The sequence below is a fragment of the Chiloscyllium plagiosum genome, chromosome 13 (assembly GCF_004010195.1).
Source record: "Chiloscyllium plagiosum isolate BGI_BamShark_2017 chromosome 13, ASM401019v2, whole genome shotgun sequence".
NCBI classification, from domain to species: Eukaryota; Metazoa; Chordata; class Chondrichthyes; order Orectolobiformes; family Hemiscylliidae; genus Chiloscyllium; species Chiloscyllium plagiosum.
Genome location: NC_057722.1, coordinates 48,970,527 through 48,986,761, shown reverse-complemented (window position 1 = coordinate 48,986,761; position 16,235 = coordinate 48,970,527). Strand labels below are relative to the sequence as shown.

The 16,235-nt window shown below is 38.1% G+C and overlaps 2 protein-coding genes across 12 annotated transcripts in view; one reads left to right on the top strand and one right to left on the bottom strand.

Annotated features, from left to right (window-relative positions):
- b3gnt5a (UDP-GlcNAc:betaGal beta-1,3-N-acetylglucosaminyltransferase 5a) overlaps positions 1 to 15,679 on the top strand; it is a 24,609-nt gene extending 8,930 nt beyond the window's left edge. For all 5 annotated transcript variants that reach the window (XM_043702336.1, XM_043702337.1, XM_043702339.1 and 2 more), the window contains one exon: positions 9,654 to 15,679. In XM_043702336.1, coding sequence (XP_043558271.1) covers positions 9,992 to 11,128 — 1,137 coding nt within the window. In that variant the 5' untranslated portion in view covers positions 9,654 to 9,991 and the 3' untranslated portion in view covers positions 11,129 to 15,679. The remainder of the gene's footprint in view (positions 1 to 9,653) is intronic.
- mcf2l2 (MCF.2 cell line derived transforming sequence-like 2) overlaps positions 1 to 16,235 on the bottom strand; it is a 396,698-nt gene that overhangs the window by 153,974 nt on the left and 226,489 nt on the right. The gene's annotated exons all lie outside the window — the stretch shown is intronic.

Genomic DNA, 16,235 nt, shown 5'->3' with positions numbered 1-16,235 from the left:
GACCTGCCCTTCACAAAACAATGCTGACTATCCTTGATCATATTATTCCTATCCAGATGTTCATAAATCCTATCCCTTACAATTCTCTCTAAGACTTTGCCCACAACAGAAGTGAGACTCACCGGCCTATAGTTACTAGGGTTATCCCTACTCCCCTTTTTGAACAAGGGAACCACATTTTCTATCCTCCAGTCTTCTGGCACTACTCCTGTAGACAAAAAGGACATAAAAATCAAGGCCATTGGCTCTGCAATCTCCTCCCTTGCTTCCCAGAGAATCCTAGGATAAATGCCATCAGGCCCAGGGGACTTATCTATTTTCACACTTTCCAGAATTTCCAACACCTCTTCTTTACATACCTCAAAGCCATCCATTCTACTTAATTGTGACTCCGTACTCAGATTGACAACAATGTCCTGTTCCTGATTGAATACTGATGAAAAGTATTCATTCAGTGTCTCCCCAATCTCTTCAGCCTCCACGCAACTTCCCACTACTATCCTTGACTGGACCTATTCCTACCCTAGTCATTCTTTTATTCCTGACATATCTATAGAAAGCCTTAGGGTTTTCCCTAATCCTACCAACTAAGGACAGTTGGATGCAGTGAAGACTCTGAACCTCAACAGGCAAGAAACTATGGTTATAGAAACTGTGCCAACAGTGAGGTTTTGGAAGATGGCATTATCTAAATAGTGGATACAACATAGGCATAGGAACTGGGAGAATAGGATGGAATCTTTACAGGAAGTTGGGTGGGACAAGCTGTAATGAAGGTAGCTCTGGGAGTCTTGATATGTTGACAAATGTTTCGGTGCTGCTGTTTCATGCTCCTGCCTGGATCTTGGAAAAATTTGTTTATTTTGCCTCTAATTTCCACCCTCTAACTTTTCACATTGTCCGCTTCTGACACTTCCCTTCCTTTCTTTGACCTCTGATCATTTTTAGGGAATCAACTATCCACTGCCATTCACTGACTCCCAGAGCTACCTTCATTACAGCTTGTCCCACCCAACTTCCTGTAAAGATTCCATCCTATTCTCCCAGTTCCTATGCCTATGTTGTATCCACTATTTAGATAATGCCATCTTCCAAAACCTCACTGTTGGCACAGTTTCTATAACCATGGTTTCTTGCCTGTTGTGGTTCAGAGTCTTCACTGAATCCAACCTATCACGTGCTTTCATTCTTGCCCCCCTCAATAGTTTGATTGGGTCCCCCTTCTCACTTTTCATCCCACCAACCTTCTCATTCAGAGGATTATTCTCCACCATTTCAGACCACTCCAGCAGAATGCCACCACACTTCACTCCTCTGTCTGCATTTGCAGGGATGGTTCCCTCCGGGCACACTATTCCATTCCTCAGCCACCACCACCCCACCTTCCTGTAGCGCTTTCCCATCTAAACACAGAAGGGACCTCCTGCTTCACCATGACCTCCCTGCTCACCTTCCAAGAGTCTAAAGTCTTTCTAGGTGAAGAGCATTTCACCTGTACCACCTCCAATCTCGCACATTGTATTCATTGCACCTAATCTGGCCTATTGTACATTGGAGAAATCAAACACAAACTGGGTGACCGCTTTGCAAAACACCTCTGGTCCGTGTGCAAGCATAATTCCTGACTTTCCTTTAGCCAGTCATTTTAACACCGCATCCTGCTTGCATGTCTATCCTCTGCCTGCTGCAAAACTCCAGTGAATCACTGAAAACTGGAGAAGCAACATCTCTTCTTCAGGCTGGGTGCTTTACAACCTTCTAACTCAATACTGAGTTCATAGTACAGTACTGGCCCTTTGACCCTCGCTGTGCTAACCACTTATCCTACTGTCAGATCAATCTAATCTACATACCCTGAATGTTACTAACATCCATGTGCCTATCCAAGTGTTGTTTAACTGCCCCTAATGCATCTGACTCTACTGCTGGTAGTGCTTTCCACACACCCACCCATCTGACATCTCATCTAAACCTCCCTCCAATTAATTTTTTTTTAAATTATGCCCCTTCATAGCCAAATCCATCCTGGGAAAAAGTCTCTGGCATTAGGGACAGTTAAATGACACTTGGATGTTAGTAACATTGTACAGCTCTATCAAGTCGCCTCTCGCCCTCCTTCGCTCCAATGAGAAAAGCCCTAGCTCCATCAAACTTTCTTAAGACATGCTGTCCAGTCCATGCAGCATCCTAGTAAATCTTGTCTGCACCCTCTCTAAAGCTTCCACATCTTTTCTGTAATGAGGCAACCAGAACTGAGCACAATGTTCCAAGTATGGCCTAACCAGGACTTTATAGGGTGCAGCATAACCCTCGCAGCTCTTAAACTTGGTCTCCCTGCTAATGAAAGACAACACCTCATATGTCATCTTAACAACCCAATCAACTTGGGTGGCAGCTTTGAGGGATCTATTGACATGAATCCCAAGATCGGTGAATTGGCCATGCTAAATTGCCCATAGTGTTAGGTGATGGGGTAAATGTAGGGGAATAGGTTTGGGTGGGTTGAGGGTCGGTGTGGACTTGTTGAGCCGAAGGGCCTGTTTCCACACTAAGTAATCTAATCTAAACTCTCTGTTCCTCCACACTGCCAGGAATCCTGCCTTTAACCCTGTAATCAGCATTCAAATTTGACCTTCCAAAATGAAATATTTCACACTTTCCCAGGTTGAACTCCATCTGCCACTTCTCAGCCCAGCTCTGCATCCTGTTACAACCTACAACAGCCCTCTACACTATCCATACCCCACCAACCTTTGTATCATTGGCAAACATACTAACCCAATCTTTCACTTCCCATCCAAGTCATTTTATAAGAGCAGAGATCCTAGAATAGATCCCTGCGGAACACCAGTGGTCACAGCTCCAGGATGAATACTTTCCATCTTCTATGGGCCAGCCTTCAAGACCTTCAAATTGTGAACCCATTCCTTCCCTTTCCTTTTAGCGTTACTTGCTACATTCTGTCACTGCATTGAACTCCCCCCACAGTAGGACTGTCTATTCTTCCCAGTCTGGCAGTTAGACACATCAGTGTTCTGCTGTTCTGAGTACTTAATGTGGATGCGCAACATTCTTTCTCCCTTAGCACGACTCTTCTCTCCTTTTTCCCCCACCCCCCCCACCAAATGCCAAACTCTTCCATAAATGCTGCCCTCTCCACACTTCACTTCAGCTGTGAAGAGTCATATAGACTCAACATTAGCTTGCTTTCCATGGATGCTGCCTGGCCCACTGACATTCAGCATTTTTTGTTTTCAGATAAAAGGCAATAGTCCCCTTTTTTTTAAATCATAAAATGTCACGGGCAGTCTATGCATTAGACTGGAGTTGGTAGAAGAAACAAACATTAGATTTTGTTACAATTTTAAGGTAAAATAAATACTGCATTTTGAATAGATGGAAGCTGGTAGTCGCTTAATTATTTTATCATGTTGCAGGAATATAGGGGTTAAAACAGGAGGATAACTTAAGATTCTTGCTGTGTATAAGCAGCCCCCAAATAGTGATCAGGTCAGAACAATCTACAAGAATCATGGACACGATAATTTTGTCATTTGAACTATCCCAGGATTACAATAAAGGAAATATACAAGGTCCCAGAAGGTAACATTCTTGAATATTGATTATTTCCTAATAAGGAAATAACTTAATTCTGGGATAGTTAACACAGGAGACTTATTCTGATTGTAACTTCAATGCATTCATTGAAGATAGAAAGGTTTAAAAATTAAAATAATTCTAGAAGAAGTCTACCTGACATAAACATTAGCAGGCCAAGTCATGATACGTAGGTGGTAAATATTTCTAAAGTAATTAGAATTGTAGTATGTCACAGTCATAGACATGTACAACATGGAAACAGACCCTTTGGTCCAACTTATCCATGCTGACCAGATATCCTAAATTAATCTAGTCCCACTTGCCAGCACTTGTCCCTCTACCCCTTATTCATATACCCATCCAGATGCTTTTTAAATGTTGTAATTGTACCAGCGGCCTCCACTTCCTCTGACTGCTCGTGCCATACATTCATTACCATTCGGGTGAAAAGTGCCCCTGTAGGTTCTTTGTAAATCTTTCCCCTCATCCAAAGCCTATGCCATCTCGTTCTGAACTCTCCCTACCCCAGAGAAAAAAAATCTTGTCTTTATCGAATCCATACCCCTCATGATTTTATAAACCTCCATAAGGTCACCACTCAGCCTCTGATGCTCCAGGAAAAACAGCCTCAGCCTATTCAGCACCTCTCTGTAGCTCAATCCCTCCAACCCTGGCAACATCCTTTGTAAATCTGTATGAAAAGCAGGGGGTGGGAGGGATGGAGAGAATCCCTATCCACTATCCACATAATGGAAGCCTTGTTGTTAACCTTTCAAGGTTGAAAGCTTTTAAAATCTGGTCAAACAACGTTTGGGGAAATAATGTTGGATATATGACAAGGGAACAAAGGCTTATAGTCTTCAAAGGAAATGGGGGCATTTCTAGGCTATTAACAGGTCTGTATTACTCAAAGGAAATATTTTGCATCAGTTTTTATGGTTAGTGCTGACAACGTGGATGAGCCCAGTGTTTCTTGTTTCTGTATTATTGTTGCTAAGTACCTTTTTTAATTTGTACAATGCAAAGTCCTACAAACAGCAGGGAGAAGAATGACCAGCTAATGTGAACCAGTAGGGTTACTTGAGGGGAAAGTGCGCTCGGCAGGGTGCAGTGCCATGTCTGATTTAAGATTGTCTAAGAGGCAGGAAGCAAAGGGTGATGGAGGGATGAGACTGAAAGTCTGATTGCAAGGGTTCTGCAGTGTTTGATGCTGGGGCCCTTGAATGATCTGTTAATGATTTGGCCTTAAATATCGAATGAAATTATCTAGTCGTTTGCAGATGAATAAACATTGGGATGATAAATAGTGAGAATAGTTGTAACTCCAGGAGGATATCACCAGGCTAGTCAATGGCAAATGGAATTCAACCTGGAAACGTGCAGAGTAACACACTTGGGGAGGGCTAACAAGGCAATATGAGTGGTTGGATCCTAGAATCTATGAGCTGAAAGGTTATGAAGTACGTGGGATACCTTCTATTAATAGCCAAGGCAGATAAGAGTAAGGAGGTTCTGCTAGAACTACACTAAATGCTGGTTCGGCCACAACTGAACTACTGTGTACAATTCTGCTCGTAACATAAGGAGGATTTGATTGCACTAGTGAAGGTGCAGAAGATATTTACCAGGCTGCTGACTGGGCTAGAGGATCTGAGCTATTAGAAAGATTGGATAGACTGAGATTGCTACTCCAAGGAAAACAATGGTTGAATGGGGACATGATAGAGGTATGTAAGTTTAAGGGCTTGGATGGATAGGAAGGAACTTTTTGATTAGAAGGAAGGAATGTTGATCAGGGGTCATAGATTAGATTACTTAGTGTGGAAACAGGCCCTTCGGCCCAACAAGTCCACACTGACCTGCTGAAGTGCAACCCACCCATACCCATTCCCCTACATTTATCTCTTCACCTAACGCTACAGGCAATTTAGCATAGCCAATTCACCTAACCTGCCAATCTTTTGGACTGTGGGAGGAAACCCATGCAGACACTGGGAGAATGTGCAAACTCCACACAGTCCGTTGCCTGAGGCGGGAATTGAACCCGGGTCTCTGGCTCCGTGAGGCAGCAGTGCTAATCACTGTGCCACCATGCCGCCCCATTGGTTTGAGATGAGTCAAAGGACAAAAGAGTTGAGTGCATTTTTTTACTTGGGAGGGTGGTGGGAATCTGGAACTCGCTGTCTAAAAGGGGTTGAGTGAACTATCATAACATTGAAGCAATACTAAAACATTTTGACTGCATTGCCATTGCCTCAAGGCTTTGGACCAAAAGCTGGAAAATTGGAATTAGTATGTTCTTTGATCTTTTATGATTTGAATTGCCTCCTGTGTTGTAAATGTCTAAAAACTTCTGATTTTTCAAAAGCCATGAAGTGCTGTTTGAAATAAGTCTTTTGACCGGCTAGAAGCTACCACAGAGCCAATTGCTAGATAGCCTTCATCTAATGAGTGATTTGTTTATTTAAATCCAATTTCTAACAAAATGTGCTGTTGAAACTTGATGGATGTCTCCTGTCTTGATTGATTGCTCACTTTGCACCTTGAACTATGCATGCTAAGAGAATTACCACAGTTGCAATGAGGCACTGCTCTATAGTTTAGCACATCTCTAAGGAAAAGAAATATTAAAGAATAATTGGTTCTGTGGGGGAAGGAAGTGAGTCCAACTAGAGATGGGTGAATCACTAGACCATAATATCATCCACTAGACTTACTGAACATGAGGTAATAACAGGCTGTTAGAATAACTTTTCATTTGAAAAACAATTAAATGGGGTATTATGTTGTTTGATCAATAAGGGATAAAAATCAAATGAATGCTAAAGGAAAGATCGAAATAATGCAGAAAAGTGTAGATGCATGGAGGCTGATGGAACCACTTACATTTTCCTGAAAGTAACTGCTGTAGATAAGGCCAGCAGCTCTTTTTTTTTAAAAAAATAGAATGACCATAGATGTACAAAGCCAAAAAGGGTTTTGATAGATTACTGCACTATATTAGACCACAGTTAAAATGTAGAGGTAATGCTAAATCATGGAGATTCAACAACTAAAATTCACCAGAATGATTCAATGTAGGGAACTATAATTGAGAGGGACTTGACAAGAAGGCCATTAAGATGAAGAAATTTTCTGGGTAGTGGGACATTTCCTCTGGTTGAAGATACACTGGAATTGTTACGTAGGTGTTCAGAGCATGGAATATTTTTCTAAAGGATGTTGAGACCATTGCAACTTTTAAGGGAATATTGGATAAATATTTAAGTAGATGAGGATATAAGACTATGAAATGAATGGAATTTTATATTCTGGATGTATTGGCTTTGTTAGAATAGTTTGGGAAGCACAAGTAAAATGTTTTGTTTCTTATAATTTGAATTAAGTGTAGTATTAAGAAAAAGCAACTTGTTTTGTGCAGGTCTGTCAATGCTGTTGCTACTTCTAGCAAAGTGAAATCCCTAGTCCAAAGCATAATTCTTGATCCCTCTATTTCAGTATGATGTTCAACAATGATGTATCGATTCATCAGCTGATAGTTGTAATCTGTAGGATGTTTCTTAGTCGGTGTTTGTCTCCAGACCCCAACAGTCCGGTCAATGTTGAGGAATATCAGGGCCACTTCTCATTTTCCCCACCCAAGACTCTTGTCAGCATACAATCTGCTCTGTCAGGACATGTTGTCCCAGTGATCAATGTACCCATAACATGTTTATTACATTGCATGGATCTCTGATCAGTGTGTGTCAATAATGTAAGTAAATGCATCAGCGTGAGTGGAATCTCCTCCGGGTCTGCATAGCATATGCCATAGAGGGCAAGATGCTAATGGTGTTGGAGTCTGGAGTATTAGCTGGTTTATCTGTAATTATTTGGAATAAAATTGTAATTTATATTAAGGTTTACTGCTCTTTCGTCTCCTGGTGTTGGTATGGGTTGCCAGACAATGAGAACTGCAATCTGTTTCCATAACAAACTTGTTGCTCTGTAATTAAAACAAAACTCTGGATACTGGAAATCTGAAACCAAGACAAAGTGCTGGAGAAACTCAGCAGGTTTCGCAGCATCTATGGACAGAAAGGCAGAGTTAACTTTGAGTGCAATGACCTGTCATCAAAACAAATGAAAGACGCTGGACTTGAATTCTGGTTTTCTGTTTACAGATACTGCCAGACCTGCTGAGTTTCTCCAATACTCTTCTTGCTTCACTTTCTATAAAAGCTGTGTTGAGTAATTTTCCTTTTGTTAGTCCGACTCAACCGAAGTCAGTCATTTTGTAGATGTAAATGATCAAGCTATTTATGTGGAACCTATATTTGTTAACTTTTGCTCTAATAATTCAAACAGATTAGAAAAATGAAATCTGTTCCTGCACTTGTGGACATAGGTTTGCTAAGACTGTTTTGCCATGGTCTATGATGATCAGATTCAAACCTAAGTCTCTAGTTTACTAGTCCTGTGACAATACCACTTTTCCATCAATTCTATCTGGCGTTGCTGTTTGTGGGGAAAGTTATTACTACAGGTGGCTTCTACATCTATTAGCAACTCAGTAATTCACATGCAAAGAAAACATGGTGGCATCAGTGCAGATACATTGCTGTTAAACTAAGTGGACTGAGTAAGTTAAAATGTAAAATTATCTTTCTAATCTTGAGTAGCCACTTCATGATTTATCATCTACATTTAAAGAAAGAATGCTCTTCTGGGCTACTCATTTGTTCAACAGTACCCAAATATAGTAAATAACTGCTTACAGCCGATTCAAACTGTTTTCTGGTGTCCCTTTTGATTACTCTGGACTTTGCCCAAGTATTTTAGAACTGGACTTAAAATATACTCAAGACATCCATCATGATGTGTATTCTGTGAGCCTTAACTATCCAGATTACAAAGCTCACCATCTAAAACAATTGTAATTCTCTCTCCACTGATTTTCATGAAGTTGATAGTGATGAGCCTATAAAGTGTGCATGGATGATATTGCTTATGGCATCATTTAATTGGGGCTATAGCAAATTGAATGAAGGTAAATAGAGGCTATAGGGATTATTCTAATTCCCTACATGCTTCTAGACTTGGTTGAGCACTTCCAGCATTTTGTTTCAGTTTTCCAGTGTCTGCAGTATTCAGTTATAATTCCTGTCCATTTTACTTCCAAACAAATTCCACAAACCAACTCAACAATAATTTTCTGTTCATGTCCTGTTAACAAGCTCGTTACTGCTTTTCCTGGCAACTATACTAAAACAAATAATATTTGCATTGGACGTCTACTTGATGAGCTACAATGCTGCAGAGGTGTAATCCAATATAAAAGTTGCAATAAGGAAATCAAAAACAGAAATTGCTGGAAAAAAGGTGGCCTAGCAGAGTTCATTTCTGAAGAAGGGTTACTGTATCTGAAATGTTAACTCTAGTTTCTCTCCACAGATGCTGCCAGACCTGTTAACTTCTTCCAGAAATCTGTTTGTGTTTTTGTAAAAGTTGAAGTCACGCCTAAATGCTTGATCAGATAGTGAATCATGAATGGCAATGGAGGTTTGCATGTGCAGGAATGTTGGCACAGCAGAAGCTAAGAAATTTTGAGTTCCCTGTAGGTAAAGTCAGAGGACATGAAGAGCTGGATTTTGATCTCCCCTAACCATGCCTTGGTTAACTGCATGTGCACACATGTAGTGGACAGTTTGAGAAAATAAAATGAACTGCTGATCTGGCAGCATTTAGGCTATTTTTAACTTTTTTTTTAGGTTACAACATATATTCAATAGACATGAGTATTTGTGTCCCTGGCAAAATGTATATCATTTTTTCAACAGCTCAGTAAGGAATGTTGAGAAATTGCATGTATTGACAAGAAAAACTGAAGTCTCAGGTTACGGGCATGAATTATTTATTTTGGTTACTAAACATGGCTTTAGCTGTATCTAATAAATAACTTAAATATGCTGTATTTATATAGTGGATTAAACTTTTCACAATTTTTCAAATTTTACTTTGTAGAAAACCTTTTTTCTACATCTTGTGTAAATTATTTGTTGTTTACTTCACAGGTTCTGTGATTTTGGAACAACTTTGGGATAAACGAGTGAAACAAAAGATAAAGACTCCAGACACGGACTATGTTTTGACACTTTTTTCACATGGCCTCTATTTTGTTTGTGCTGGGAGAAAGCAGATTGCAGCATCTACAATAGTGCATCCAAAAAGAACAGGTGGTGATCCCTGGTTTATAACTTCAATTTGTATCTAATTCTATCTATTGCATAATATTCTATAGCAATAGATTTATTTCATTACATCAGCTATATAAAATATCACTGAAGTGCCAGGAAGAAATGCAGTCAAAAATCCTGAGTTTCTCGTGGCTGTCAAAAATTAAGATTGCAGAATGATTACTGTGAACAGAAGAGGAAGAAAACGTCAGTTTCTGCACTTAATTTTTACATGTTTCTTCTTCTCCCTTGTCCTCCTTTATTGGGAGCAACTGGATGCAAATGTCATTAGTCATGTGAAATCTTATTCATACAGATATCTCATCAATAGATACAGTTTTCTGAATGATAGCTTGACTTTGAACAAGGAGATAGCAGTTAGCCTACATAGTTACCAGTTCTTGATAACTCATGCAAACAAATGCCAAGATCAAGATGTGTTGTTGCTTTTGTTTGTGAAGACATCTCCTGAAAACCGTCCTCGGCGGGATGCTATCCGTAAGACATGGGGCAATGAACATTATATATATTCGGAGTTCAATGCCAACATAAAAGTGCTGTTTGTTTTGGGTGTATATAAAGATCCCTCCCAGCGTGAAGCTATACAGAGTAGATTACTAGTGGAAGATTTACAACATTCGGACCTTATCCAGCAGGATTTCTATGATGACTTTTATAATCTTACGTTGAAACTAATCTTCCAGTTCAAATGGGCAAATAGTTTCTGCCAAAATGCTAAATTTGTCATGTCTTCTGACGATGATGTTTTTGTACACACTCCAAATTTAGTAAAATACCTCTTACAACTGGATAAAGGGATACGTAATTTCTGGATTGGTCGAGTACACAGAGGTGCACCCCCTGTAAGGAATAAAAAAAGCAAATACTATGTTTCCTATGACATGTACCAGTGGCCTGCTTATCCTGACTATACTGCAGGTGCTGCATATGTTGTGTCTCATGACGTGGCAGCGAAGGTTTATGAGGCCTTAATGACCCTAAACAGCAGTCTTTATATCGATGATGTTTTTATGGGCATATGTGCCAAAAAAATGGGAGTAGAACCACAACAACATATGTATTTTGCTGGTGAAGGAAAAACCCCTTACCATCCTTGTATTTATAATCAAATGATGACTTCTCACGACCATGTGAAAGATATCTACCACTTGTGGCAAGAGGCAACAGACTCAAAAGTGACTTCTCTCACCTCTGGATTTTGGGGGGAGCTTTACTGTCGGCTAGTCAAAGTGTTTCTTCTCTGCAAACCGTACTATGTAGATACATATCCTTGTAGTGCTGCATTTTCTTAATGCAGTAACTACATGAAAAATTGCACTGATATTTTTTTTTTTAAACTGTGTATAGGACGCTGGCTGTGAATAGACCTCAAAAGGAGCAGTTTTAATTTTAGACCAAGTTGACCAGTAACTTGCCAGAGTGTTTTTGTCTATCCATAACTTTGAAAATCAAATCAAGTATAAAACAAAGTATCAACAGATTTTACAAACTGGCAAAGCCCCAGATTTGAGTACTAAATGTTGCTACCACAGTGGCTGCTAGTATACTTTCCCAGGGACTTGTCTAGTTGTGGGGGAAATGGTGAGCAGTGAACAAATCTAGGGACGTTTAAAGTTATTATCTAAATATCCCTAACGTATTCTGCTATGAAGCATTTCACCAACTAGCATGTAAACTTTTAAGTTATTCAGTAAAACAAAAGTTGTGTACAAAACAATTTCATCAGAATAAAACCAGGCTTACTTGTGTTACTTTTTTTTTGAGGCTCTTAATTTGATCAATAACTCTTTTATGAAAGAAATATTCAGAATGTATCAAAACTGTATTTTTCATGCATGATTACAAAGTATCAGTTTGGATGGAAAAGTTTACATGGTTGAAAGTACATATCATTTCAGTTGGTAGTTATCAATGCTGGTTAATAATTTTCATTCCTCCCAAAAATCAATCAAATTTTATCTGAATGTTTGGTCTCAATTGTTGAAAATATTGTGGCCTAATACATGGCTAAAACTCTAAATACTGAAGAGAAATCCATTTTGAAACAAGTTACATGCAGAAACGAGTCTAACTCATTGAGGAATACTGGTGACAAGTTGTGGAATTGGCAAATATTCCTTACTTTGACATACATGTGCATAAACTGAAACATTAGCTACAGTTTTAAGTTAAGCCAATGGTTTGAATGGAAAGACCAAATTTGGAAATATTTTGATTTGTCTTTGCTTTTTATATGAAGAATTAAGTTCAGTCTTTGTTTTCCCAGTTTTTATGAAGAGCTAGTGATTCTGCTCTAGATTGCTAGCAGTCCTAGATTACAATTAATCATAAGGTTGTAATTTAAGTGCAGTATGCTTTTGCACCTTTTGAAGGTAAATGTTTGCATATTACAACTTCTCATTAAACTTTGAGTACAGAAGTTGAAAATCCATTTTGAATTACAAAACATTACTATTTAACCATCTTAGAGAATGTTGTGATATTAGCAATATCACAATATTAATATTTCACTTGGTGGAAAATCTGAACACATTTTCTATTTATGCATACATCATATGGTTCGAAGTTGGTCTGGTAGTATCTTGATTTAAAATGGATACCTCTAGTGCATACAACAGAAACATGATTCAAGTTAACTGATGACAAAACTTAATCGACATTCATAAATGTTAGTATGTAACACCCATGTTGAATAATCTGTACTTCTAAAAATCTTACCCTAATAATCCACTCATTTACTTATCAAATTTTTGAACAATTACCAAGCTTGTTTTTATATCTTGGGACAGTTGGCAAATTCATAGCTTATTGGCAAAATGTGTAAATTTCTATTATGGAGAAAGTCCTTGTGTAAACTTTTTGTTTTGTAACCTATTTTCATATGATTATTAGCACCTTTTCATTTAAGTATGAAGTTTTAGTATAATGGAGGAAAGTAAATGTCTTGATGGAAGTTTTTTGGCAATGTAAACTGTGCTCTATACCAAACAATATCTGACAGCACACCATAGACAAAAATTCAAATTTTAAAACTTCGAGAACTGCTAACCAATGGAAAGCAGTTTTCATAACTTTCCACCCTGCATCAATCACAGCTTTTAATTCTGTCCAAGCATCTTCCTTTGCCATCCTTCTGGCAAATTTTGCTTTCTCATAAAGGTTATAGCATACTGTCTCCTAATTCCCCTGCTACAAAACTGAAACTTATTTTATCCTGTCTTTTGAAGTTTAAAATGAACCAAACAGGACAGCCTCTGAGATGTTTGAATTTCATCACCATTAACAGTGATGTTATCACTGCTTTTTCTGGGACCTGTAGATATTTCTGGCAAACTAAATTGTGCTAAAACTATGGATTTTTCAACAAGCCAATGGGGTATGATGGAATCTTGATAAGTAAACTGTCAGGTGCTAAACCAATTTTTCGATCTCTTTTGTTTTTAGATTACTATGTGGTGTGTAATGTAATGTTGCCTTTTTTAGGTTTGGTGTCTTCTACTTACACAGCTGTTAACTCTGCCTGTGCTTCACACTTGATTTATTAGACGTGAATTTATTCCTAGAAAATCAGTTCGTATGCACTGTCTTATTGTGATCTGTTCTGATTTTGGGGTAAGGTATTGGTATTCATTGTGCTAAATCTGGCTGCTTTAGATTTTTACATCTGTAAGCAGGTTCCCCATATCAATTGTGAATGAAGACAAAATTTAGCAGTGTGATCACTTGGAACTGTTCCCTAGATTCAAAACAACAGCACAATAATAAAATGTGCTTAATTGAAATTTAGGTAAATTGTCATACATTTCACTTGCAGATGAATCCTGCAATGTCTGAAGATTAGGAAAGTAAAGATTAATAACATGGATTCAGAGCAATTTCAATGGGTGCGGGGGAAGCTGGGTAAGCAAAAGTATAGCACTTCTGATACAGTACCAGTTTGTGAAGAACTCAGGGCCTGGTCTAAACATACCTTTGCTGAAATGTACAAACATCAATAATATGGATAATTAATGAAATGAAACACCAAGATTTTACAGTTTTGAAAACACTAGTTCTGGGCATTTATGAATGTGCAAATTGCTTGAAACATAAGGAAGTAAAAGAAACATTTCATGAGGGTGTTAGTGGTGCAACTGAGCAAAAACAAATTTTAGTTTGTGTTCAATTGTAGATGTAAAGTTCTTATTCACTTAAAACCAGTAAACATTATACTGTAATTTTGTAGATTTTTGACTTTTTTCTGGTTTTGATCCATTCAATGTACATTATCTGATTACAGAACAGTAATTAACTTAATCACATACCTGTGGTAGTTGCCCTTTTTCTCTTTTGTCAAGGTGTGATATACTAAATGTAGATGTATGAATTTTAAATGTGACCATTTTAAGATTAACTGGAACTAAAAAGGCTCCATCTGTTAAATTGAATTTTTAAAATTGGCTTCATACTTCAAAATTTTAGGGACTGGGTAGAGCAAGAAATTGCATTATCTTCATTTTTTGGGCATACCATGTTACCAATTATTGCTAAATAGGCTGCAAAATTCACTTTCTTTACAAATTGCCATTTTTAGTGAGCATTAATTTAAATGGTGTCAAATGTAACAAAAACACACTGGTAAGTAAAGGGGGCACTTTTTTGTTCTTTGTTAGACTATTTTGAGGGACTTCAACTATGCACCTGGACAATGATTTGCCATACTTGTTGAATGAGTGCCCAATACTGCCAGAGGTGGAAAATCTTTAATTTTTCAATACAGGTTTTCTTTCTTTTTAATAAACAAATGGGTTTCAAATAAATTGGTTCTATTTTTAAAAGCAATAACACTTAATTTGGCAAACATAATGGGAAAATATGGAATTGGTTATTGGCAAGATCTAGCCCACGTTTGCCAAAATAGTAGCTTTCTCCATGTTCATGGCAAGTCAAAGAAACTTGAGGCAGTTTAGAATTTTTCTCCCATGTTGTGGTATGAGTGGAATTGTTTCAAATTGTGCAGTGGGATAGTTTGGAGATGGGAAACCATGTGAAATGTTGTTTGTTTTTTTCTTTTGAAAAAATGTCTGGATAATTTAAAACAGGAAGCTTTCAACCAAAAAAAAATACCTCACTCTTTAAAATTCAGACTACTTGTACTACTTCCTTTTTTGAAATTTTAAATATGAATGTCGGACAAGAACCATGAAAATTTCACAAGTGACAATGTGAACCCTTCCTGAAATGTACTAATTTTTGTTGTTCCTTTTTCTAAACTAAACTATTTATCCTACTCTGCACTTGAAGCTTAATTTTTATTTTTTTTTGTAGATTTAATGCCTGTCCATAATACCTTTTTTTTTAGGGTACATTTTTAGTAAACAATTATGCTTCTGCCACTAAAGATATACCCACTAACTTTGGAGGGATGAAAGAGTGCATTATCTAATGGGAGAATGTATTGCACACTTCCTCTTTCATATTTTTACCTACCTCACACAAACTTTTGTTTCCAAGATAGCTCTGGCTATTTAACTTAACAAGTTGAACAGTTTTAAGACAAAGCAGTTTTTGCAGTAGTACAGAAGTAGTTTGAAATGCAATGGCACTATTTAAAGGTTTGTCTGTTGTTTGAAACTATCTATTTAAGCTTTCTATATTTCACTGTTAAACTTCACAATTACATGTGTTTTAAAAAATGTAATGTTACACAATTAAACAGTTGCTTCATGCTAGTTTTGCACCTCTATTTTCCAACTCCTTAGAAAATGTATATTTTTGTTATTTTCAAATGTGTTCTGGAAATTTTGTCTGAGAAAAATAAAATTATATAAAATAAACTTGCTTAACCTTCAGTTTGAAAAAAATTGTTCTTTTCCTGAGAGTGGGCCTCCACTGCCCTCTGGGGCAGAGCATTCCACACAGCCACCACTCTCTGGGTGAAGAAGTTTCTCCTGAGCTCTGTCCTAAATGGTCTACCCCATATTTTTAAGCTGTGTCCTCTGGTTCAGCACTCGCCCATCAGTGGAAATATGTTTCTACTGCCAGGGTGTCCAATCCTTTCATAATCTTATACATCTCAATCAGATCCCCTCTCCGTCTTCGCAACTCAAGGGTATACAAGCCCAGTCGCTTCAGTCGTTCAGTGTAAGGTAATCCTGCCATTCCAGGAATTGACCTAGTGAACCTACGCTGCACTCCCTCAATAGCCAGAATGCCTTTTCTCAAATTTGGAGACCAGAACTGCACACAGTACTCCACGTGTGGTCTCACCAGGGCCCTGTACAACTGCAGAAGCACCTCTTTGCTTCTACACTCAATTCCTCTTGTTATGAAGGCCAGCATGCTATTAGCCTTCTTCACTACCTGCTGTACCTGCATGCTTACCTACATTGACTGGTGTACAAGAACACCCAAATCTCT